The sequence below is a fragment of the Numida meleagris genome, chromosome 4 (genome assembly GCF_002078875.1).
Source record: "Numida meleagris isolate 19003 breed g44 Domestic line chromosome 4, NumMel1.0, whole genome shotgun sequence".
Taxonomy (NCBI): Eukaryota; Metazoa; Chordata; class Aves; order Galliformes; family Numididae; genus Numida; species Numida meleagris.
The window spans coordinates 20,478,546-20,505,389 of NC_034412.1; the positions used below are offsets into that span (position 1 = coordinate 20,478,546).

Consider the following 26,844-nt stretch of genomic DNA (forward strand, 5'->3'; position numbering starts at 1 on the left):
ACTGTTCCCCTTTAGCAAGACTGGCTTGGCTAACAGACCTCCAAGAGTGGATCAGCTCAAATAGTACCAAACAGCCAAAGGCTCCTGGTTTTGTTCCAATCACAAAAGACCCAGCTTCAGACAATCATTCTGCTAGGTTTTACTCTTAACAAGACAGATCATGTCATTTCCCATTATCTCAAGTTAATAACAGTCTTCTAAATAGCAAAACCCCACATGAGATTATGACAAATCCACTAGGTTAGCTTGCTCCAGAAACCAGTCAGTTCCTGACTAAAGCACAGGAACATTACTGTGGTTAAGAATTATCTTCAAGAAGATTATGGAACAAGCTACAACAGAAACAGGAATATTTTGAGGTATTCTGGATATATTATAAGCACTGATAGCAATATTACAACCAAACTTTAAATTAGAAAAAGTTCTACAATCTTTTTTACCCAACAGGGCTCCGAAGCAAAGAAACTAGCAAAACTTCTGCATGCAGCTCCTCCCAGCTACTGTCTGACAGAACACCAATCGAGCACAGTATTCACACAACCCTACACAGAAATAAGCGTCCGGGGAAAAAGCTTAATGACCGCTGCCCCAGCAGCCCTAAAGCCTTTGCTTATCTGAAATAAAAAACACCTACGTAGTTTTTCCATGATCTCTTCATCTGACATTTTGGTCTTCTTTTTCTGCTTATCACCTGACTTTGTGCCACCATCAACAGAAGCGTCACCAGCTGGTGCAGGGATGGGGTCAATTACAGACCGCGTATAAATCTGTTTTTAGGAGAGAACATCCACTCATTTAAACTGAGCACCCCATTTACAATCACCAACTTTCAGTTGAAAATAATTGCAATTTTTCAAAGATCTCTAAGCACCTAACAGCTTGGAGGAAGAAATTAAGCATTAAATTCCAGTAACCTTACCAGCCTCTGAAAGAAAGAGGAAGAGGCTTCCTGCAAAGAGCAGATGCTAGGAGATTAACTTCCAGAGACAGACATTTTCTGGGTTTTCTACTCGCTTATTCTTTGCAACCTGTGCTAGCTAAATAATTGAAAGGGTCTCCCCTTTTATTTCATTGCTGCAATTTCCAACTTTCACAGAACAGGAATCAATACTGGATAGCGAGGACAACTACACCTAAAAGGAAAAAAAAAAATTTGCGCTTCACCATGAAAAGAAGCATTAATGCTTCTTTTTTCTTTCTTTTTTCTGGGAATTTCCCAGTCCTCTTCAGTCCTGAGGATTTTCTTAGAGCTTTATTCCGTTTCCTTTTGAGCTGTTCAATAGCCATGCATTTGAAAAACAATGCAAGTTTATAGCTGCAAACAACTACTGCAGTAACACCAAACTGTAGCCTTATTACACTGTGCAAGTTTAGAGATGTCACTTCAGACTGTGTGAAGCAGAAATCAGTATCAATTGATGAGTACAGACAATTCACATTTTTGTGCTCCTGGAGTGAAAATAAGCAGACAGCAGAGCAGCAGGATGTACATCTACCATGGTCACATGAAAATCCTGAGTCTTCGACAGCTGCGCGGGCAGTTCAGGATAATCACACCAAAACTTAATGGACAACTTCTTAAGCATTTAACTTGCTGATGACTTTGTGGGTGAAATAAGCATTCAGAATTGCATTGGGCTTAGGTAGTATATTAGGCTAGGCTATCACACTGCAATCAAATTATAAAAAATAATAAGTCATAGAATCACAGAATGATTTGGGTTGGAAGGCACCTTGAAGCCCACCTCATTCCAATCCCCTACTGTGGGCAGGAACATATTCCAATAGACCAGGCTGCCTAGGGCCCCATCCAGCCTGGCCTTGAACACCTCCAGGGATGGAGCATCCACACTTCTCTGGGCAGCAGCACCAGGGCCTCACCATGCTCACATTGAAGCACTTCTTCCTAATATCTCACTTAAACCTTCCCTCTCTTAGTTTGAAGCCATCACCCCTTGAACTATCACTACATTGCCAACACAGTCCCTCTACAGCTTTCTTGTAGGCTCCCTTCAAGTCAAATGCATTAACTTATACCAATGTACTGTGCAAAGACACAGAAAATAGTTGCTTTTTTTTTTTTTTTAGTATTAAAAAGCCACCCCCTTGCATCTTGGGTTGAAAGACAAGCATAATGGAATATCTTCAACACAAGCCAACAAACTAATCAACATTAACTTCAGGACTTCTGATCCAATTTCTATCCACAAATCGAGCGTTTTCTTAGCTAGCATAGGTAAATCAAAACAAAACTTCTGTGAAATGTAGATTAACACCATAAATTTTATAGCTTCTCACCGATTTTGTGTGATCTGGCCGTGGAGCAATAATAGGAGGAGGTGTTTCTTCATCATCATCATCATCATCTGCCACAGCTGTTGATGGCTCTGAACCTTTGGCATTGGTCTACATTTTTTTCCAAAGTTTAAGAAAATACAAATATAAACAAAATTGTTTCCCTCACAATGTTAGATATTTGTATTTTGTTTCAGGATTTTTGGTTTGTTTGTTCTCATACAAAATGTAAGATTATACTTACTGATGTCAAAACACAAGTATAGGTTGACTGGTATAAGCAATCTATTGCAATTGATAAAAGATTTGGTATACAGCAAATACAGGTGACCTGAAATAACACGTGTTTAAGAAGACACAAAGAAAAGTAAACTCACTCACCGCTGGTGTTCCTGAAGGGAAACCATCTTTTTCTAAATAGGAAAAAAATGAAAAAGACAAAATCCTCAGAAAAAAAAATAATAAGTAAGCTGCACAAAGAACAGGGATCACTTCAGAGATTTCCTCATCTCTCAGAAAGCAAAATCTGACAGTAACAAATGAAAGAAACCAGTACTACACTCTAACTCCACGCAGAAGGAAGTTTCTAAAACAGACAGCACTATTTGTTTCCCCACTTGCCCTTCACTTCACCCATATGCAGTTTTCCAAACTCAGTACTGCCCATCACACTCATGCACCCTTGTCTTACTGAGATGTGAATTAATGATTAAATTGATACATCTGCATTTCAAGTCAACAACGAGCACATTACAAAGCCTTATTACTAAGCTATTTTCAGACTGCAAGTCATTTGGAGGAGAACTGCATAAAAGGAACTGTGTGCATTTGTAGGACAGTCACTCTCCCAACCCCATCATATAGCTCCTGACCTAGAGCAAGGACTTATTTTGCATCTTTGGTGTCATCATGTGGGTAAAAGAAAAAGGAGAGTTCACAGATAACAAGCATCTAGATACATGGTTTAATCACAGACTGGAGGAGCAAGTTCTCCACTACAAAACCAGCTGATAAGACAGAGATCCCCAGCTTCATAATGGGCTGTGCTTTTTTTTGGCTGCTATTTTGAATTATCCAGTTCCATTTTTTTCCCTTTCCACTTAAACCGGGAAATTAACTGGACAGTTAGTTTCCAGTCAGTTTTAAATCCATCTTCAAATGCTTGTTTTTTTATTGAAAAGTGGCTTGCTCTTTCAGCACTGGAATCTGATTTACAAAGAGGAAGACTGACTTGAACACCCAATTCCCCTTTCAGTATGTTTTGCATCTCACCTGGAGCAGAAAAGCTCAGATATTTCTGTTTTGCTGTGTCTTTGGAGTCGTAGAATTTCAGCACATCTAGTACCGCCTGAGGGTTTTTCTTCTGTTCTAGCTTTGTGATATTTGAGGTCTGTAGCAACCGAGCCCATTGCTCTGGCATTCCCTGAAATAAAAAGCCATTTAAAAAGCAGAACAAACTTCTTTCCTCCAAGCAAAGCATAACGTGTACAGCCTTAAACACACCAAAAGGCGTGATAGAGACTTATAAAGGTGATGAAACAAAGTGAGTCACAGCTGAAATATCTCCTGGCTTCTCAGCATCCCAAGCATTCAGGGGCTCCAGCCCACTGTGCCTTCCTAACATTGTGCCTTTCAGGCGTATTCAGTCTGTCATGAGGAATGGGAATACAGAAGCACTCAACAGCACCAGCATTATGAACTATTGAAAGTGAACTGAAGAGGGAGCTTTCCTTCCCTACAGCATTTCCTAAGGAAGGCTCTCCCAGGTGACACAAAGCACTGGCTGCGATATTGACACTGCAGAAACACTAACAGGTCAGTCTCATTACTCTGTGTGCCTTATAAACCCACAGTATAATTATTTCTTTGATAAGAACAAAGAGACTAACTCTTCATTCTAGAATACCACAGTGTTCTCTGTAGCACCAACCCACAGCTGTTTTCTCAGCAACTTACAGTGAACTCTCCAGTGACAGCATCAAAGCCAACATGGATAGTATGCTCAAAGTCTGATGGCGGTGAGATTTCTGGCCGTTCCTTTTCCTTCTTCTTGCTTCCTGAAAATGCAAGGAGAGATCTGCTGAGCAATGATTTAAACTCCTATTGTCTCCATTTAATATAAGAAATCCAAGTATAACGATTGGGATGAATGGAAGCATTATTCTTTTTGCTGGATGGCGGTGTTTACACACACAACACAAGAGTCCGATACCTTCAAGTACAGACTTCATGTAACAATCACCAACTCCTTTCACTGAAATCACTGTACTGTGGCAGGAGTCAAATCAGAGATGATGAGCCCTAGAGCACCAGGAGCTCTGGCACACATTAAACATTCACAAAGAAAGATACTGAAGTTTTCATACGGGCTAAGAATGGCACTGAAGAAAACTTCCATTCAATCTCAAGTTCACCCTAAAGACAGTTAAAACTCACTTGTCTCAGTGCTTCAATTCAAGGTAATTAATGCAAACTAGGCCTTCTTCAACGAAGGTAAAAGTTTATAGCCTCAGACCAACTATGTTATTTAAATGAAAAGGGGAAAGAATAAAATAACAAGGAAAGGAAAGCAAATCTAATGAATACCAGAAGCAGAAACAGATAATGAGAGGGACCATATGCACAGTCCAACCCACACACAATTACATTTAGATGTTTTATAATGCACAGGGTTTGGTTTGGGGATTTTTTTTTCTCCCATTCCCATGCCCTGCAAATTGTCTTCCATTTCTGTTGAACTCTAAATACAAAACCCAGTTAGGCACCATTCTGCTCCCTTTACTTAGAAAAGGTTCAAAGTTGGAAGTTTTCAGGAAACAAAGGCCGAGCCTTGCTCGCTTTCCCCAAGCTTCTCCCAAGGGGAGCTGCTGTTTGCTCTACAGGAGACCCAACACTTGAGGCTTCATGCTGGAAGGCAGAGCCTTGGCGGCGAGCAGTGGAGCGTGTCTCACTCAATGCTGAGAAAACAGCATGTTTACTTCTGAGAATGCCTATGGGCTCATGGAGCAGAGCTGAATCAGCTGCATTTATTGTAGCATTTATGAAACAAACCAACAAAAATTGTTTCACTTTAAGAAATGAAAAGCCATGAAAATTCGTTACAGAAGAAGAGCAGATAGAATAAGACCTGCTTAGTGACTCCGTGGTTAAAAGCTATTGGCGCAAGCATACGTCACAGCACCCAGAGCCAGGGACTGTCCGAAATCCCCTCTCGGTGGCCGGAAAGGAAGGACGGGAACCCAGGACAATGCTTGCAAACGAAAAGCCATGTGGGCTGCCGCGAGCTGAACAATGCAGTGGAAAGACATGGCTATTATAAACAGGATATCTTTAATATGGCTGCACAGGTCGGAGCCAAAAAGCAAACGGACTGTCAAATGTTCTCATTTAACATCTTCAAGGAAAGTCGTGCTCCTTCCCAACCTCTTGCAGTTGTTTATGTGAAAGCAGAAGGAAGAAGAGTTACATTCCTCAGGAAGATTTCTGTACCAGAGCACTTGACAGCTAGGGAACATGGGCTGGTACTCACATCGTCCAGCATGTGCTGCACAAATAAACCCCATCCTCCCACAAATACACATCTCCCTAGTACAGCAGGCAGGAGTCGAAGCACAGCTCTGCCCATGGGAACAGCAGATCAGAGGCACTTTAAACAAACACAAGCAGTAAACTTCAGTCAAGAGGCAAGTCCAGTGAGCAAGACGTACTTGAGCCTCTGTTAACAAGGCGACTGTGAGGCCATGCTATTTTTAAACCTCCGATTGTGTTTGCACCACAGCTCTCTGTTTCAGTGGGAATCCCTTTAATAAAGGGCAACGCTCATTTTGAGGCACAAGAGAACTTCAGATTTTCCCCAAATGAAGCCTGAGCCCTTTGAAACGTGTTAGCCACACGCTCCCCCTATATCACAAACCAACCTCAACGCAAATGACCCCTGTGCAAAGCCCTGCGCTGTGGCGTGCTCCTGCAGGAGGGTCTGAGCAGCCCAGCAGCGCAGGAGGGGCTGCACTGGCACACCTCTAGTCCCTGAAGCACTGCTGAAACCATGGGGCTCTGCTCTGAGTCTGCCGTCCGAGCACGTCGCGTGCACGATCCCGGGGCCTGGGCTATTCCCTGCAGCACTTCTTCAGTAAGTTCTGCTCCAGAATAAACATTTCTGGGCTGAGAGGACTGCTTCGAAGCTTTCCAAAAATGCACGCAGGTTCATTTGACTTCAGAAGCTTGGCCAAGGAAATTCATGGCAATTAAGTACTCTAGTAAAAAAGATGACTATCTCATCACTTATCCTGAACAATGGAACTGGGGTAAAAAGCTCCCTGGCTAGGTGACTAAATAACCCCTTCGCTGATTATTTCAGCGCAAAACTAGCTCAGAGTTGGGGCAGGAACCCTGCTTGTGCTGAACCTGCTGCTTGCAGTAAGCGCCCCAGCCCACGCCACTGCCCCCAGCCCACGTCCCGTGGGACGAGACGCGCTGAGGGACTCGATGAAGGCAGCCAGGAGGGACCCTGCGACATCATAGGGACAGAGGGCCACAAAGCAAAGCCAGACAGCTTCATCAGCCCTGCACCATGTCTGACCATCTGCAGTAACAGCCTTGTACATCTCCTGGAAAGGCATTCCTTCATTTTCTGAAAAGGAGAACTTAATATTTTAGTAGTAATTGGTTAACCTCTGCTCTGGCTCAAATACAATCAGTTTGAAAGCCCATGTTGCATACACTCCAAATATATTTGAAATACTGACCAAGAAGTCAGTGTTTCTGCACAGCTCACCAGCAGCAGAATAAAAAGCCAACTTCTCCTCAAACAGACCTTTCCAATGAGGGGGCACCTCGGCCATGACAATGAACAAAACAACTAACACTAGCAACATAATCATACCACACAGAAAGCAATTTAGGTGAGTCCATATAACTTCAGACAAGTCCCCAACCACCCTCCTGGCTATTCCAGCAATGAATGAACCCACGGTCAAGATGGAAAGAGGAAGTGTCTGAGGAGAAGTAAAGGCACTGTAACACATCACAAAGCTCTGCAGCTGCACTGTGCCCACTTGCATTAGTAATTCATTTCACAACACAAGCAAGTCTTATTCAGTATTACTAATTCAGAGCACCTTCCTTCACAGACCCAAGGTCTCGCTCTCAGGGTGCTGCTACCAACCTGCACCAGCTTCTCATGTCTTCCTTATAGACTTACCTCTTTAAGACTTTTACCTGTGCCAGATAAAAAGACCACCACCTCTACTGCTGTCATGCAGCCACAGTCAGTTACTGCACAATGAATGACCTTGTGAAATAACTGTTCTGCTTCCAAAAGCCACACTGGCCAAATCTTTCCATCCTCTGAAAAGGAAAACACGCCCATCATCGCCAGCAGCACCACTGCCAGATTGTGGCAAGCTATCTGCTGAGTGCAGGAAGCCTGCCGTGAGCTTTCGTTTCCATTTGTTTCCAGGGTGAGGCATGGCAGCAGAGGGACTGCTTGCACAGATGAGTGAGAACCAAAACCAGCCCTGGAGGAAACTCTTAGTGGAGTGAATGAGCTACTCGAGGAGCAAAGTCTCTTTAAGCAGTCAAACCCATGTCAGCAGGTCTGAACTAGTCCTACCTAGCACATCAGTGACAACCTGGCACAGGAAGCCAAGAGCGGAACCGGAAAGCACTGAGAGTAGCAAGGTCTTCCCCATGACAAGATAGTAAAGTGCAACCTCTTTCCTAACACTGACAGAACAAAACAGCCTAAATGTTTGCTCTTCCAAAAGAAGTACATGCCATATTTCTGTAATCCATTCCCCAGTGCTTGTAAACAGACACACAGCCCAACTGGTCCCAATATGGGGGACAGGGTGCGCTCAACTATCAGCAACAGCTTCTGAGTCAATCCAAAAATACAACCGATGTCAACATGTGTTAACATTTAGTACTGATTTCTGTCAGGAATAAATCTTAATAAGAAACGCTAAAGGGTACATAGTAACAAAGCACACTGCAGTCTCAGATCAGGCCAGTAAATTCCTGCACTTTAACAGGTGCTAGAAGACATTTCTACACAAAGGCAGATTTTCCCCTGTTGGCAATTAACCTGAAACGTGCAGTTACACAGATCCAACCTCTGTTAAAGGACTTCATTTTTCCCTATTATCCTTCACACACCCTGTGCTTTCCCACTTTTTACCTCAAAGGTACCACCTTAATGGCCATTAACATCAAGTAACTTCCAGAACAGATGGATGCTCAGTTTAAACTAGAAATCTGCGCTTAGCATAGCAAAATGGTAAGGAATATGATACGCAGGAATTACAAACATTTATTAGGGTTGCTGGGAAATGCATTCCTTTAAAATGGGCAGCAAACATGACAAGTACTAGGTTGATGTTTTCCTCAAGGAGTCATTCAATTTTTTCTCCCGAGCACTTCACCTTCAAGCACCCCAGGGCAAAGGGAAAGAATGGCTCACTGAACACACGGACCAAACTTCCTCCATTTTCTCTGATACTCAGGCAGGCTGTATAAAGAAATTCCACAATCTCATGTGCAGATTATGGACTCAAACACCTAACACACTACAAAACTTTGGATGAAGAGTAAAGAAATAGATAGAAAATTGAGGCATCTTACCTTTTTCAGTGCCAGAGAATATGGAGATGATTTTATTCCTAGGTTTTCTCTCTTCTGGTACAGAGGGCAGAGGTTTCAAGCTGTGGTTGGCAGACAACAAGTCCTTTCCCCCATAACTGAAGATAACGCTGCTCATCCGCACAGGAGGAGCTGGTGGCTTGTCTTCCAGTTCTCCGTTGTCAGACATGGTTCTGAATGGCTAGTGAGAGCTCTGAAATAGAAATATTGGTTAAACCATAGGAAGCAAGCATGGAAGACAGAAACAGAGCATTTCTTTGGTTGGCCAGTAGGGAAAGGAGGTATGAATTCAGCTTTGAAGAGCACAGTGAGCGCTTCATTGCTCAGCACTGACCCAACGAAGAGCTCCTTTCCTCCTCCCTTCTGGCTCCTCACCCCCCACACTGGGCAAGCAGCAGCACTTGTGGGATGCAGTGACAGACTTTTCCAGTGATGACACTGATCCAGTCAGAAAGAATAATCAGTTATAAGGTCCATCAATTCCCCAATCTGGTTCACTATCCGTTCAGATCAAGGCTGCATACATGAAAGTGATAACGCACATAAGGACACCAGTGTAACTTCTTTTAAGGGCAGTTCTAGCTCAGAGCTTTGTGCTATACAGTCAAACCTTCAATAGCTTCAGATGTTTCCTTTCTTGTCATTTACCTTGTGGAGAGCAGATTAGCTTATGTTCAGAGTCATAACTCAACACACTGTCCACACTGAGCAGAATTGGGAATCTCTCTACCCAATTTACACAGCCTAAATAAAAGAGCATGGATCTAGCCCCTTGGAAGAGAAGTCAACACCCCTACTCTGTTTCTCACGATGTTGTCGGTGCCATTCAGAGCCAGGCTGGGATGGTGAGTACAACCTGCTATCACTACCCACGTCTTACCCACAAAGTATAACCATTGCGCTGCACTGCCAACAGGGAAGCTGCTGTTCCTCGCTGTTATACACAGATAGAAGAACACTGCCAAATCCCAACCAGGAAAAGCAAAGCAGGCCAGCAGTCCAAATTCAAGCAGCACGAGAGCACGCTTTTTTACATGGAGAAGCACAAAAGAGATTGAAATGAATTACTGCCGTGAGTGCCCACAAAAGCACATCATTTCTGTACCTTCAGAGGCACAAACAGCATGAATCAAAGTTCTGGCAGCCTAAGTGAGAACTGGCCATGTGCGGGTTGCCCCACGGACTTACAGATTGATGGGAAACAGCTGTCAAAGCTGTGCAACATCCACCTAGACAAATCTGCCTTCAAGCCCTTTTCCTAACGACAGAGTGATAAATAGGCCTGCAACACTGGACTCAGCCACTGGGGACGCAGTCGTAGATCAGATCATGGTTCCTAGTCTTCCATTTTTGCTTACTGATTGCTCTTTCAGATGTTGAAAGTTATCTGCAGGATCTTCTCAATTTTCCAGAACCTACCCTGCAATACGGGAAAAAAGAACCCTGGAATTTAGCAGCAGGACTGAGCAGCCTACCCGCAGGGATTTTAATTCCAATCTCTTTCCTAACAATAAGCATTGCTTTCACAAAAGCATGTGCCACCAATTTGAGACGTATAATCTTCTTGTATAAATCACCAAACACAGCTGAAGTGTCCTGCTCTTTAGAATCAGCTTTTAGGAGTGCAGAGATGGAACAGTACAGCAGGGAGGGTCTGCGTCAGCTGGAACACAGCTCTGAAGTCACACTCGGAGTACAAGGGGGTAAAACTAATCTATCCATGCATTTCTTTGAGCTGCTTGATATTAGCAATAGCAGGATGTAAAGGCAGCCAACCAGCCTGTGTCTGAAACTGACTAAAACAGACCGGTCCTCCAAGCCCGTGCTAACTCTCTGCATCCCTTCATCGATAGCCCAGTCACCTAGTAATGCCATAACATGGGATTCAAGTTGCTAGTTTTTACATTTTTGCACTTCTATTTACATGTTTTCAAAATGGAATTCTCACTATAGTGAAAATTCTGAATTTTCAGTGATATGAGCAGCACGAAGTAGTTCATCACATATTCACCATCACAGCTTCTTGATCTGAAAGTAACTACTCCTTAGCGCTTTGTATGCTCAAGAGAAGAAACTCTTAAGCAACAGGTTGGGAGTATATGGAAACCCCAAATCCATCTATTCCACAAGAAAGCAAGGCACTTCAAAACACTGGCATAACAGCACCTGCGCTGAACCCTCCGAGCTGCAACTCTGACCAGCTGGTTTGTGTTCACAGTGTTCGGGAGCTTCCTTGACTCTACCTGAAATAGAGCTGAGGATCACGAGAGAGGAAAACAAGGCAACATAGGGCTGCAGGGACCATCAGGCAGAGAAGCTGCAGGGCTGATGGAGCAGACCGGGGGGCAGAATGCTCTGGATCAGCCTCACACCTAAGGAACTGGGTTTGTCATTTGCAGTTAAAATCCTTCAGGATCACTAAAGTTTGAAGAAGCAGAAGAAAGGAGCAGTTCCCTCCTCCTCTGTCCTTACCCCATCTTCATTATGCAGGGCAAATCTCCACAGCCCAGGAAGCATTTTTGAAACGGCAGTAGAGATTTGGCATTATATGCCATGATTGGAAGAGATAAAAAACAGAGAAATAAAATAAAAAGAGAAGTGCAAATACATCCTGAAGCTCCCTTCCTGCTCTGTCACAGGAAAAGGCACCAGCTAGGGGCAATTGTTCTTGTCCCATCAATGAACAAGTAAAGGTAACAGAGAGAAAAGGATGTTATCAGTGGAAATGGATTCACCTTAGCCAGTGAAGATAATACTACTATATTATATCAACAATAATGGATTTGTGAGATGCTCACAGTCAGCAGTGGCACTGTATTTAATTACAAGAACTAGAAAGCGATGGAAAGAACCACAGAAACGAGCCGTGAGGCTGCAAACGATACTTAACTACAGACTTCAGACAGATTCATTCCCACCACAGAACAGCACTGCAACCCACTACACTCACAAAAAAAGACACAGAGCTGAAACCTTTCCTCCCAACAGCTCTGCTACTTACTCCACAAAACATAATCACAGAGGCCAGAGCTGGCGACCACAAGGCTCTGATTCTTGGTGTGTATCTCTAGCATATGACGGCACTCCCAGTGGACAAAGGACGTTCTCTCCTCATCCTCTGTGCTCCTCACTGCCCTCATAACTTGAGCTACAGAAGCTGAAGAGCAAATGCACTCCTCCCTCCTGCTGGAGAAGCAGCGGGAGGGCTCCCGTGCTGGGCAGCAGGGCAGCACGCTCTGTCCCAGGGCTGCTCTTCAGCTCCTCCGAGTTCTAAGAAAGGACAAATGTTTTTCCTCTCCAGTTTGTCTGCGGAATGACTAAAGGGAAACAAAATGAAACTGAAGACAAGCACTTTCCTATCTACTTTTGTGCGCAGTCACGGTTTTCCTAGTGTGCTTTACTTGAGCACATGGGGTTTTAAACATACATCATGTGCGTCCATACCTCGGCCTCATTCCACTGCGTAGTATTGCAAGGCCCTGAGCAGGGGGAGGAAGAGAAAGAAACATCTGGAGGATCCATAATATCCATAAGGAGTTGGAGTTTCTTTGTAAAGTGTTCAAATTATCTATTTGTGTCCTCCAAGCTTCACTTGTATTTCACTGCCTAGGATGTGATGGGAAAATAAACTCGCCTAGTGTCATGAAAATGCAATATTGAGCTTGGAGCTGTTTGAGTGCACAGATGTGAATTCCTACCCCTATCACAGCACAGCCTCACTATATGCTGCCCCTCTCAGCAGCCAGAGCTAACCCTCAGCAATGCACACACCCTGATGGGAAGCACACAAAGCTGCCAACTGAACTCAGCTCTGCTTAGCGTAGGTGAAAATTACTCAGCTCATTTATCTATCATCAACGAAACACAGAAGGAGCAACACAAACATCAAATGTAAGTCTGTATTCCGCAGGGCTGACCAAAAAGCAGAAGTAACTCATTTCAGTTTAGCATCACATTAAGAAATTTTGCTTTTGAAATCACAGTCTGATGTGCTGCTGTGGCTGCAGAACCCTAATGGGACAGCACATGCCGCATGGAGAAGTGCAGAACACTTGGGCACAGGTGCAGGCACAACACCTGAAATCAACGTAACACAGCTATGAGATGTCTGAGGGGAACGGCAGAAGAAGAGAGAACAGACACAGAGAGTGAAAAATAGCTTGACCCTAAGTGCACCTTGCCGGCCCCGCTCAGGCTCAGGGCACGAGGTGTGAGAACAGCAAGTTATCCTCACAGCAATCGGTGCGGTGGCAGCAGCTGTCACTTGCTCTCTTCCTGTAGAGCCTTATAGGGCGCTGCTGGCAACACTTGTCATGCAGACAGCAGCATCCGGGACAGCCAGGTCCAGTGCAGAGGAAAAGAGCAGAATAGATGCCTCGCAAACTAATCTCCAAGGCAGATGTTGAGTGAAGAAAAAAAAGGCAGAGTAAGTAAAAAAAAAAATACAATAAAAGAACTCATTTGTGCTACTTCCAAGAAAAGACTGGTGTGACGAGGCAGATTAAGAGAGTCTTGTTTCACTCTTGGTTTGTAATACAAAAATCCCTGTTGAAACGTTCAGAGACATTCCCAGCACACCGACCCAATTTGTTATCTTGTCTTCAGTCTTCCCAGCACTGCCATTCCTGAGCAAAACACCTTCCTGGAGGAGACAAGCTTCAATGCTTCCTTATTCCGGACAAGAGAGCAAAGAGACCTTCCAAGAAAACAGACACATGCATTACGCTGTTCTTCGATGCAGTTTGGAGGAGTGGTCTTTTCAGCAGATATGCCATTTTCTCAGGCCAAACATTTCTGGAGTACAAAGCAGAATGGAACGTCTGCACGGGTATTTTTCTAACGCTCCTCTCTTTTTTTCCTTTTCTTCCCCCCCCCCCCCAAGCTCCTGTTGAGCAATAGATTTCCTGTGATTAGCTCACATAGTACTGATTATAGCTCACTTCCTCCCAGGGATTAGCTGAAAGCAGCTTTCTGACAAGTGTGCATTCAGACGGTGCTACCTAGCCGCAGCTCACTTCCTGCCCCAGCACTTGCAGCGCTCTCTCAGCAGCTCACCCATCCGAGATATTTCACCGCTGCAGAAAAATCCACAGAACCAGCAAATCTCAGGCTGTCTTCTCCTTGGTTTTGCTTTCCAGCAGCGCCCGATTTATTCAATTTGACCTAAGGAGGAGTTTGTGGAACAGCGTAAGAGTCCCTCTGGAGACTGAAAATCCTTGTCTCCTCATTTCAACTCAAAAAGTTGTACTAAAAGTTGTGGCAGACAAAGAATTACTTTCTCACAGGCTTGGTAAACGCAACCTCAGATCTTCTGCCTTCCAAAAGAGGACTTGTGCAAAAGCAAGACCAAGAGCAGCCCCGATAGCGGCCGGTGAAAGCCAGCAGGGTGATGGGTTCCACCTACGCTCCATGAGAAGGCGTGCAGATATGCTAACGGCATGCAACTCGCAAGCCCTGCGCCTCTGCCAGCCTCCATGGACTTGTCGAAACATCTCCTTCCACCTTTAGAGGCCTCAGATAAAATAAGCATTTGGTCTATGCCAAACCACACACCCGCAAAAGCTAACAGTTATTTTTATTTAACTTTCCTTTATGGGGAGGGAAGAGGAAACTAGACTAATCTAAAATATTCCAGCCAAGAACAAACCTCTCTAAATTACAAGCATAAGCAAGCAAGTTATCCTTTCAGATGATGCAATTGAGAGAGCTGCTAAAATATATATATATAAAAATATATAAATATATATATATATATATATATATATATATATAAAATCTGAGCATGCCCAACATGAACCCTTCATTAAGATTTATGCAGGGACACACATTAGCCAAAGTCGCTGCGCGGCAAGGCACTGATGGTGCTAATACATCACCAGAGCCATTTTTGCAAAATGAACTGCCAGGAGCAGCAGTTTGCCACTTCCAGCTGCTAAAGAGGCAACCATGAATGTTATGAACAGCCTTTTCCTGCTGACTTCCCTTACAGCTGCACACGACAGAGGCAATGCATCACACTGCCACTCTACAGCAGCACAGGAGAACCTCAGCCTCCTGCAGGTCAGATGGGACAACGCCCACTGCAACACACCCACCTCAATTCTTTCCATTTTATCTCCTTCCGACTCCTTGATTCCCTTTTGATTTTTACTGACTCACCCCAAAACAGAAGGGAAAACATAGTCCAGAGAGAAATAGCTGGCATGTAACTGCCAATTGAAGAAGACAGTCTGAAAGGATCACTGAGGCTCTGGGAGATCTTTCTAGAGAACATCCTTCTAACCCAGTGCCAAAGTATGCTACAACCCAAAGCAACTCAACTAGTTACCCCTTATGGAACTCTGCAGATGGTGCATAGTCCTGCGCTGAACATGCTCAGCTTCTCGGGAGCATCCAGCAGCAGCCCTCTTGTCCTGCAGAGAATGCCATCAGCAAAGAACCCCATCACAGCCAGCACTGCTCCCAGCAAATCTGCCCTCACCCCTCAGCACAGCTCCCAGATAACCGCTAATACAGATAAGCAAAACAGACTACGCTTTTCCAACTCCAGCAGCCTCCCAGCCTGGCAGGCCAGGTTCACACCGTGCCTAGTGAGCTGAAGACACGGTGATAAGCAGAAGCCTTGGTAAGGACAGACATTTTCTCCTGAAGTTTCACTTTTTGAGATGGGAGGAGGGAGATCGTTTCAGAACTATCATCTGCGGTTTGTGATTGAAAAAGGTGTCAGCGGGGAAAAATTCAAAGAGGGACAGAACAGAGACAGGATGTGCAGGCATCCCGGTAAGGGACCATCAGTGCACACAAAATGTAAGCCAATGAGCAACACTCTACTTCCCCACATGCCGCAGCCATCTGCAAGTCTCGTGATCCATCTCTGCCTTCTCCCCGTAAGCCACAGCCGGCAGCTGACTCCCACCTGAATTCTCATTTCCGCCTCACAGAAGAAACGCGGCACTACTGAACCATGGCGGTGTATTCTGTCACAAATAAATCAGAAACTGCTTCTCTTACTTCCTTGTCTCTGAGCGCAGCTCCAGCGCTGCGACAACGGCACCCGGCAGGCCTCAAAGGCAGCTGATGAGTTGCTTTTTGCTCCCACTTCCCTGAGCACGCCAGGAAGACTCCCAAGGTGAGGCCACAACATCATCGCTGCTAGCTGATGACAGCAGCGAAAGGGATGGATCCGCAGGTGACCATTTCCACCTTACCGCAAATAGCCAGCCCCGCAGGCACGCAGGGCGGAGCAGGAGCCCAAGGGGACGTGTTCCAGCACCCTGCTGCAGGCCCAGCTGCCGCCCACCCGCTGAACTCGGGCCACGCTCCGCTTCACGCAGCCCACAGCCACGGTTTGCCTTCAACAAACCATTGTGCAACGCTGCATAATGACAGAGCGGGCTCAAAGGTGTTTGAAAAGCCTATTCAGACCTCAACAAGGAAATTCCTCGCCCCTGCTCTACCAACGTGAAAACCTGAGTCAACTGAAGAAAGACAGCCTGCAGCAAGCACAGCGCATGCAAATCCATGATTCAAGGTGTTAGTGCTTACTCATATTCCTTTACCTTGAAGACTCTGTGGAGCCTTTATTTTCACGAGCTGAGATTTTCTGAAGATCAAAGGAGAATGGAGAAAAAGGCAAGGAGGGAAAGTTGATGAGAAGTGAAAAATGAAGTCTGTATCTCATCCCTGAGATCCTCTCTTAATTAAACTTGGCACTACAGGCAGGGAGCACATTCCAGAGCAAAAGTTATTTGAATAAAGGGTACGTTACCTGCGCGAGGCACCTACAAAGCTCAGCTTGCGTTTGTATCTCTAACAGCATGCACAGCTGCTGTAACCCAGACCATCACCTGGACTGACACCTCCCAAAAACGTCAGGCTGTGGTGTGGCACAGAGATCACCGGCAACTCCGGTAGAAAGCAGAATGGTTTCTAACCCCTCAAAATACTGGACATGCCGGGTGTACCAGCACAGCAAAGAAACAAAACATCCAGACGTGTGGGATCCACCATGCTGATGGAGCTGTCGAATGGCAGCTAAGGGGAAAAGAAGGCAAGAGGGAAAAGGCAAAGGGAAAGAAAGAGAAATAGCATCCTGCACACACAAAGAATCGAGCTTTTGTTTCTGCCCAGCAGCTGACCAAGGCTTGCTTTAAGGGCAGCTACAGCCAGCAGATAGTAGGAATTTCAGCGCAGTTCAACAGCCCCAGGGCCAAGCCCTCGGCTCTTCTCACAGTGCTATAAAGCGGTGCTCGCCTGGCACAGAGTGCCCCGCAGGAAACCCTGCCTCTCCCCAAGTGCCCTTCCCCACTACAGTGCACACCAGGAGACACCCAGGGAGTTAGAGCTGCGTGGAGCAGCCCACTGAACGGCCCAGGATCTTACTTCTTTGTACCCACACGGATCACAAAATTGCCCGGAAATAGCAGTGCCTACAAGACACCAAATGCAAGGTCCATAAATACAAAAAGCACCTGAGCACAACTTCAAATCACAAAATAGAGATGCCCTGGGTGGACATAGCCTACTTTCTGAGCACATTCTGCAGCACAGATGGATACGGTAATTTCTCCAACAACCAAACTTGTACCCGAGAAGTGCTCCTGTGCTGCGGGCAGGTTGCTCACCATGAGCTGGGAAAGCTGACACTGGCTGCCATGTGCCAGCAATGTAGGTGAGGCAACAAGCTGTCCAAGCAGCTTCTAGACTTCACTGCTACCAGAACACCCCCCAACAAGCATCTATCAGCGCAGCCTCGGCCGAACCTATAGCCAACAGCAGCTTGCCAAGGTTTCTGTGCCTCAGCTCCAGGCAGGGCTGCCCGCAGCAGCGGAGCTGCACCATCCCCATCTCACCAGGCTGCTTTGGTAAGAGGAAGGTAGACAGCATGTTTCTGGCCGTGGGCGCTCGCAGGAAACAACAGCAAACTAGTTTCCCTGCTAACAGCTAGCAATACTCTGATGCAGATCTTGAGCTAAGAGCAAGGCTGTGAATTTAGCAAAAAAAAAATAATCCCCGAGAAAGCAAAACAGGAAGGGTTGCCCCGGTCTTTTTCTAACTACAGCAGCTCCACACACTGCAGGATGGCATTAGCCAAGTAATCCCCAGACTCTGGCTACAAAGCCTCGCTGGCACTAGTTCTACCCACAGCTGGCACGAGCATTTCAAGATCGTCACATTAAGGGAGAACTTAATCACACTTCCCAAGCTGAGAGTTTTACAAACTCAGCAGATTTTTCCCAGCCCATTAAACTCCACCGGCAGAGGCACAGAGCACCCTGATGGGGCACACGAGGAAATTCTGCAGTCGCTGGCACAACACCCTAGCTCACCCTGCCCCACTACTTCAGACAGCACTAAAGAGTACAACAAGCACAAACTGTAGCTGTCATACCTCAAGTCAACATTAATTTCCAAGCTCTTCATGAATTTCCAAACTCTTTATATCTGTAATTCTGTGTTCAACAGAACAGCAAATTGCCAACAGCTAAAACCACACCACAGAAACTGAGCTGGGCACAGCGGCTCTGTACATTGCTCCCCTGTGTTCCCACCCAGTACTCACTTGGTGACCCTCACCTGCTCTGTCCTGCATGCTGTCATACCTCTTCTATTCCACAGTTACTCTTAAAGGGCACGCACACACACAAACAGCATGTTATTGCATGGTTTATGGCAGCAAGTCCCAGCAATTTAGGCAAATGTTCTCATGTGTCTTGCAGGTAGCAGGGCACTTGTTTTGAACCTGGAGAGAACATCACGTTCATCAATTTGCATTCAAAAACTGGATGCCAGAAATGAGTCGTTGTCTTTTTAAATGAATTTTCCACCTTGCTCCGCATTTATTACTACTACACATGCATCTTTTGGTTCAGACTCCAACTGATAATAAAATACAAGTACGCATGCATGGAAATAAACAGACAAGGACTTCAATGCCAATTGCAAGCAGTCAAATTTTCAGAGTCTTGTAATATGACTCATCATTTTACGTTAGCACTCTTCTCAGCTGCTTCTGCTCTGTCCCTGTTTTTTTGAGGGAGCACCGGACGCATTACCTCTAACCATCTACAGCTGTCTGCATAGGACATGGCAGCACCAGCACCACGAAAACTGATCCAGCTGCTCCAGAATGAAACATTTTTTTAAAGCAAAAGTACAAAATGAAGAACACAGTTGCCAACTGAACAGATATAAGTCCCGTGTCAGCCACAACAAAACAGGATAACCAGCATGCTATGAAGCAGGAGAGTTTCCAAGGGAAGCAGCCAAGTTAAAATAATATTTAAACAGTTGACAAAATAGAACGCTGAACTTAGAAAGCTGCAAAAGGCTTCAAAAAATTACTTGCATCACTGTACAGATCACAACAGAATTCAGAGAACACAGAAGCAGCATATTAGAAACCAAGGCAAGCTCATTTAAAAAGAGGAAACAAATGCAAAAAAGAGAGCGTAAACACCATGTGTGAGGTGTCCACCACTGGAGACAGGTCACCTTGGGCACCTTGGCTTCAAGCTGCCCAACAACTTACCCAAGGCATTGAGCAACTGTAAACGTCATCCTATCCAACCCAGCATTCCAAGTGCTTTCCTGGGGGTATGTAGGGCCATAACTCATCAGGGTTGGGAGATTCTTGCTTTTTTAGCAAAGCTAGAGGGAGGGGAGCAAATCTACACACACAAAAAAATGTTTTCTAACAACTCCTCACGCGTTCAAGAACGAAAGCATCCTTGTTTCTCTCTTGGAAGCAGCCCATTTGAAAAGAGGCTTGAAAAGAATACAGCCAAAGGCAGGTGAACAATAGAAACCACTGTTGAGCTAAATGGTATTAAACTAAAAAAAAAAATAACAGGACTTGGATAAGTTTAAAATTAGAGTAGTGTTACCAGCCCTGTAACTACATATCTGCTCAATAAAGAAGGAATTAAATTCCTATGAGCAGAATGATAAGGTTTTGCTGAAATGCTTACAGATTAAAGCTTCTGAATGTTTTGAATTTTCAGTCTTTTCGAGAAGCTATGGGGTTTATGTATGAAAAGGGTGAAGTTCTCAACTCATTTTGCCTTCTTACCTTGACTCTGGCAACAGTTGTGCAGTTATAAAGCAGCCGGGCATGTCTGTGACGATGGGTCTGAAGATGGGACTGAGCACAGCCCTGAGGTTATCCACTACTGCTGTTAACACAAAATTCATCCATGAAAGGGATGCACCCTTCCATACACATATCCATTCCAACTGAAGAGATTAAAGACATTTACTTCAATAGGAAAGTATTACTGCACCTATGTGAGGGACTCTAATGCCATTGCAAGGGAAAGAGCATAACAGTCTATCAAAAAAATAGAAGGACATCTCCTGTGCTGTGCTACCAGCACAAGAACTGGAGGCTTGTGTTACAGCATTACCTTAATCTTTAGCACAAGCTGAGCCACTGTCATGGTTTTGTGATTTTCGGTTATTGGTATTCCACATCATAACATCATGTAGTGGATATACCTGGTTCTCAGAAGAGAAGGACTACTACAGTCCCCACGGTACTTTGCTCCTCTGTTACCATTTTCCAGCCGGAGGGAAAAGATAAAAGCTCGCAGTATAAAAACTTGCAGATCACGAGACCTCGTCCCTTTTTCCGCCGTCTCTCGTCTTGGCAGCACCTTGCTCTCCAGCCGTCTTATCGTCGGTAGTAGAGTAAGGCCTACCTTGATTTTGGGACATTCTCTCTCTCTGTATTGGATTTATCAGCTTAAATTGTAATTATACTGTACTATAGTGTGTTGTTTTGCATTCCGATATTTTATTTAGTAAATTAGTTTGTTTCTCCTCAGATTGTTGCCACTGTTCTTTGCTCTCAGGGCCATCTCCCTACGCTTTTCCCCTTTTCCCTTTTTCCGGGGCATGGGCCTGTGGATCCCCCGTCCCCTTTGTCACGGAATCGGGCCAAACGCCCGTAAACCGTTGACAGCCACAAATCTCAGAGGATGGAGGGAGCACCACGGAAACATCTCTACAGGAGACTGAAGTAAATTCATAAAGTAAAAATCATTTAATTTGGGGATTTTTACTTAGCACCATTCTTTGAGTTTACTGCCCTCTTTTTGCTCCCTGCCTCACAGATACTAAAACGTGATTCCATTGGCTGCTCTAAGCTCCAGTAACGCTGCTGTGGAAGTGCAATCATACAGCTTTACCAGATGTCTTAACTGCTTCCACATGAGCAATACTCACCCAAGTTCTAACAAGCATCAGGACGGTTCCTTGTGCTGCAAAAAGAACGCGATGCTTTCCAGCATACATACAGCACGCCAAGGAGAATGAAACTACTCTTTGCAAAATGTATTTTACAGTAGAATGATTATTAGTAAGAAAATTAAAGACACCCCAATTGCACACCAAAATGCATGGCACGTGAAGAAAGCAAACTGCACCAAACTGTTTGCAATGTTTGCCTTCCATTTCCACCAGCTAACTGGAAAAACTGCCCTGGATCTAGAAATCTCAGCTCCAATGCTCTTAAAGAAGGAGAAAACAAAACAGATCACTACCATGCTACTTACATAAAATCCCGGGCTCCTGAGCACAAGGAATTACCTCTGCTCCTTGGTGCTCAGCCTGGGCATCAGTATCAAAGAGCCTCAGCGCGTTAACACTGGATTAACTGCTCTTGTTGCTAAGTATCTTTGAAAATCCTGAGCTTAACTTGCACGCTTGAATGGAAAAAAAGCGAGGGGACAAGTAGAAGGCTTTTACTAAGTGTATTTCACACTTGGTGGTAATGTTCCAACTCTAAAAACCAAGCACTTCTCTGAGTTCATTCCTGTAATCGTGGCAGTTAGCATTTCACACGCTGAAAAAGGCCTTTTCCAAAGCAACCAATCGTTTAACAAACATTAGAGACGTATTTTCTACGGTCATATGGTCATGTGTCATAAAGAGCTCTATGGTTTGTTCACCTCAAGTTTCATCAGGTGGCTGATGTAACATCGCCAAAAGCTCAGATCCACCCGTGAAAGCAGCTGGAAAGAACAAAAAGTTCAACACGCACCTTTTCAGCTCTTATGAACCAGGTTTGAGTCAGATCAAGGAGCAACTTTTCCAAGCTAAGTCTAAAACCAGCGATTCCTTTTTCAGAACTTTAGTTCCCTGATGCAATGACCACACAGTGAGGGAAGTCACAGCACCAGCCTGCAAGAGGGGGGAGGAACAGCTCTTTTGGGTGAGCAGAAAGCGAGGCCCTCTCCTTCCTCCCTCCAACCCAAACAGCTGCTTCCCATACCGACCTACGTATAAAATCAAGCAGCACCATTATATTTGCACATTCCTCACCTAAATCAGTCACAGCACGAGGAGTTAGCGGCCTAGTAAAAATCCCAAACACCAGAATAAAACATCACAATTTCATCAACCGCAATCAGCATTCACTCAAAAGCAACAAGCACCGTAACAGCCATCCTGAATCATTGAGGAAGTCAGGTTCAGAACAAGAGTGAACTCAGATGCAGAGGTTACGAGGCTGCCCGGTCTGACAGCTAACCCTACTGCTATGTTCTGTATTCCAAAACCACGTGAGCCGCAGAGCTAAAAGAAAAAACATCTTCTGTGCCACTGTGGCTGAGCTAAGCAGCATCTCTGCACACTTGCAGCATACCAGTACCGTAGTGGGAAAGCTGCCTTGGGAGTGTACAGCAGCGTTTGTGTGTGAATCAGCTTAAAAGCTCACAGACACATAACTGGGATTTCTTAAGGACGACTGATTGCGCTCACTCTTCTCCTCCAGCATCCTCAGAGAGAAGTCGAGGCTGAAGGCTGGCCCTGCAGCCACCGGGCAGCTCCGGGCCCTCGGGACAGGCAGCTCCTCGCCGTCACTGCCAAAATTCCAGAGGCCCTTTTCAGCAGCACCTGGTGTTGGGCCAGAAATTGTTTTTCCACCCTTCTGGTATCCTGAATCCTGACAACAACGTCTGCAATTTTTAAACTGTTGCCTTTGTAATTCCTGACTGGTCAAAACTTAAAAACAGAAGAAAAAGTTGAAAACCTCTTCCTTTCCTCCCTATTTACCTTTTTGGTAATGTTCTGAAATTTAAAATACAAACCAAAAAATGAGTTAATTTGTTTTACTGTGTTTTCTTCTAGGTGAGCAGATAACAGATGAGCACTTTCAGCTCGGCCCCTTCCAGCAAACCACTGCCAGAAGGAGCTGCCCAGCCAACTTCAGTCTGGCCTCAGCCTAAGTGAGACCCAAACCCTCAGAAGATGGATGGTATTTTGCAGGAGTCGGGCTTAGGGGAAAGAAACATTCATCCAGGCTCCTACTTTATCAGAGACCTTTCCAAGAGGCAGGAGCTAAAACAGTAAGGTCATTTATAAAGCACCTTTCAGAAACAGCCTTTTCTCTCTCTCGTTTGGAAGATAACCCCATTGGTAACAGCACTTCTGCAAAGATTGTAAATGAACAGTGAGCATAACTTAAGAGTAGAAAATATTACATTTATTTCCAAAACAGATCTCACAGTACTGGGCAAAGCTCTAACTTTACTCATGAAAGAAGCTATGGAAAGTCTTCGTAAGCTTACAGTTGTAAACTCTCGGGAGCACACAATGAGTCAAACACGCAGCACCAGCAACAAAATAAGCAGCGGGGAAAAAAGGTAGAAGCTGAATTGGAAAGACTTGCCAGCGTATCCCCACCCTTTAATTCACCTGCCAGCTGTCCTGATTCTGGTTCACACTACACTGAATCCCTTCTTTAACGCAGCATCCTGCTTGTAAATCTCACTCTGACACGCTGGCTTCTTCCTGCAGCTGCTTTTTCTTGTAATTAAACTACAGCACTAGAAAGAATGCAATCTAACTCCTTTAAAGATAGCCAACATATTTTTTGCTCATTGGCATAGACCTAGAGAACACAGATTGAAATATAACACAGGTGTTGGCAACCGGTAGCCACATATCTTCCAGGACAACACTGAGGACTTGGGTACCAAATTCACACACGCTGCTTTGGACAAACTTGCCATGAAGACTGGGCTACCAGTTTCTGTACTGGTCAACTCCAGTGCATCCCAGCAGATGAATCCCGCTGATCGAGGACTGAACAATAACTGAACTTTCAGAAACCTGCCAAGGGAATGCATCACCTTTACCCAATCCCCATGGCTGCAGGAGAGATGCCTTCTTTCAAAGCTTAACATCTACAGATGCTCGTGAATAAACAATCACACACTACTGCTCTTCTCAGAGCCTGTTCTCTTCTTCACTCACCATCCACAGTCATCATACCAACACCGATGCTGCGCTTACATCTTTTGGGAAACAGTGACCTGCCTATTAGATAAAGCTCTCCATGCTTACTAGGGGTAACATTACATTCCCCTGGTAAGGCACGTTCATCAAAAAACACATTCTAAGCAGCAGTACATCATTAGAAGCCAAAGCAGAAACTTTTAGAAGCACTTCAGAACTCACAAACATGAATTCGATTTGTTGAGAGTTTCAAGATCCATGTGTCTTGCCTGACCGAATAAAAAACCTCACTAATTTCTGCAGCATTCCAATATCCTGCAGCATCAGTGCCTCAAATACATACGGAATTCCTTTGGTTAGTTCACAGATACCAACATCAATCACCCTAAATTCATCCAAACAACAAAAGCAACGCTCCTGTCTGCTAGTCAATCAGAATACTAGCACTAAAGCACCTATTTTCCCATTAGACTATGGCATGAATTTACATGAAACCATGCTTCCCCACAGGAAAAGCCAACCTTGCTGGGACGCAGAATCAATCCAGCCCTAGGCCAGGAGCTGCATGAAGAGGACTTTATCCCTTCTGAGACCCAGCCCTGGAGCCCTGCCTCGTGTGCAGGTGCTTAGCTGATCGTCCTCGGTAACAGGGCTGCACTTTGCAGGGAAGGAGCAGTATGCAACCTGTCTCTGCAACGTAAAACTTAACTGAAAATGTATGCTCGATTACCACAGCAAGTACAGAAATCACTCCAAGACGAGACTGTGCAGCTACAGAACTCATGAAACTTTGGGCCAAACATGATTTAGACTGAGGAAGGATGTACCCCCTTGAAAAACTAAAAGCTGAGCAGATCCAGTCTTCCTGAATCTTTCCGAATCTCTCTTAGACTCCAAGACAGTGCCTCTGCTTTGGTAAAGAGCTGGTCCCTGTAACTACATTTCTAGAAAGAGAAGAGAAAGCTTTCCCACCGCCTTCTCTTGGCAATTCACTTGCACCTTTTCCCAACTGCCAGCAGCAACATAATTCATTAGGTAGCACTAGCTATGAGTCTCTGCAATCAACCCACTGCTGTTCTTGAAACAAATGTTAATATTTGACACTATTACATTGACATTAATAGAGAAAGGAGCCTACCTGACCAGTTTAAATCTGTTCCAGGTCCATCATTCTCATGGAACCACCTCAGTTATAAAGAAACAACTTAACCCATCACCATGATCAAGCTGATTCATTTTGCTTTACTTATTTCTTTACAAAATATCACCTGTAGAGCTGTCTTACACAGGTTTAAGCACAGGCGCTTGAAGCATTTGAACACACAGCTTCTCGAAGGATTGGCAGCTGAAGCAAGGCAGCAGGGCCAAACACACCTCTCCCTCCCACTGCTCTCCCCATCACCACCTTCTCTCCCCCATCCCTTGGTGAGTCAACTCCCTTTTAGAGCTTCCCTCTCGAACCCCACTTGCTGGCTCCAGAGCCTGATCGCTGCTCGCGTTTACCACCAGGCCCATCCAGTTAGAGCAGCGTCTCCCCGAGTACCATTTGTTTTCAAAACAAGTAACTTTTGCTTTGTTGTGGCTACGCACAGGCATGTCAGTAAACGGGACTGCCACAGGAAACACTGGCACAGAAGTTTCAGGGAGCTCTCAGTGCCTCAGAAACCTCCTAACGCAGAAAACAGATAAAAGGTGAAACGCACAAGACTGATACAGGAACGCTAAAGCAGAAGTAGCTCTCGTGAGTAAAACACTGACCTTCTTTCTGATCCCTACAGCTTTCCTACCAGCACAAAGACAGAATCAGAAGCATCCTCCTAAAGTCATTCAGAAACCAAAGGTGCTTGAACATTTTTCCCTTTTAAACCTAACTGAAAGGCTTAAACGATGTAAGCACGCCTGAGCTTCTAAAGGGACACATTTTAAAAGAAGCCCAAGATGAGACCTGCCATACATGGTCAAAGCATTCACCCACACACTCCAGCCCCATCCCAGCAGACAGGCGAGCAGGTGTCTGCGCACTGAGACCCCATGTTGGCCGAGCACTGAGTTAGCACACAGCCCTACTGCATCCCAGGAAAGCTGCCTGGAGCAGGGTGCGTGCCTCCTGCCCCCAAACTGACTGCACTATGGTGAGTTCAAAATCCACAGGCTGAGGCTGATGGATATTTGCGTTCTTGCCCACTTTGTAGCCCAAAATGTTCAACCGCCACGCCTGCACGCTCTAATTCCACATGCACAGAGCATGTTACTGTTCCCCCTGCATTTCTTCAGTCCTGGCCTACAGAGCTGCAGCACCCAACCACCGAGCTCCACATGAAAGCTCTTCCTTCCTCTATACATGACTCGGTGAGGTCTTTCTTCAAGAGCTCCTATTATTCTTCTTGAAAACTCACAAAGGCCTCATGTTTTAGCTTCCGTGGCTCTCCTACTTCAGCCCGTCAGCGTGTAATAACGACACGGCTAACCGCTCGGTGCGGAGCAGCCTACACGCGGAGCTCTCACCCCCGCAGGGCTCGGCCACCTCCATCCCTCCACGAAGGAAGCGCACCGCACCGCGGAGCAGTTCCCGTTTCTGAGGGACGTACCGCCCCGGGCTCACGCCGCCCGCCCGCCGCTCTCCACGGCCCCGCTCCCCCCGCCCCGGGCCGAGGCCCCTGAGAGCCCCGA

The 26,844-nt window shown here is 45.3% G+C and overlaps 1 protein-coding gene across 3 annotated transcripts in view; it reads right to left on the reverse strand.

The window, feature by feature from the left end:
- Window positions 1-26,844, reverse strand: part of PAK2 (p21 (RAC1) activated kinase 2) — a 39,307-nt gene that overhangs the window by 11,462 nt on the left and 1,001 nt on the right. The window contains exons 1-7 of one of the 3 annotated variants that reach the window (XM_021393527.1): window positions 26,680-26,700; window positions 8,917-9,127; window positions 4,252-4,352; window positions 3,568-3,718; window positions 2,677-2,708; window positions 2,299-2,406; window positions 635-767 (exon numbers count right to left, since the gene is read on the reverse strand). In XM_021393527.1, the coding sequence (XP_021249202.1) occupies window positions 635-767; window positions 2,299-2,406; window positions 2,677-2,708; window positions 3,568-3,718; window positions 4,252-4,352; window positions 8,917-9,103 (712 nt within the window). In that variant the 5' untranslated portion in view covers window positions 9,104-9,127; window positions 26,680-26,700. Of the gene's footprint in view, window positions 1-634; window positions 768-2,298; window positions 2,407-2,676; window positions 2,709-3,567; window positions 3,719-4,251; window positions 4,353-7,512; window positions 7,646-8,916; window positions 9,128-26,679; window positions 26,701-26,844 lie in introns of those variants that run through there. The other 2 variants (XM_021393526.1, XM_021393528.1) reach the window with 2 other exon arrangements.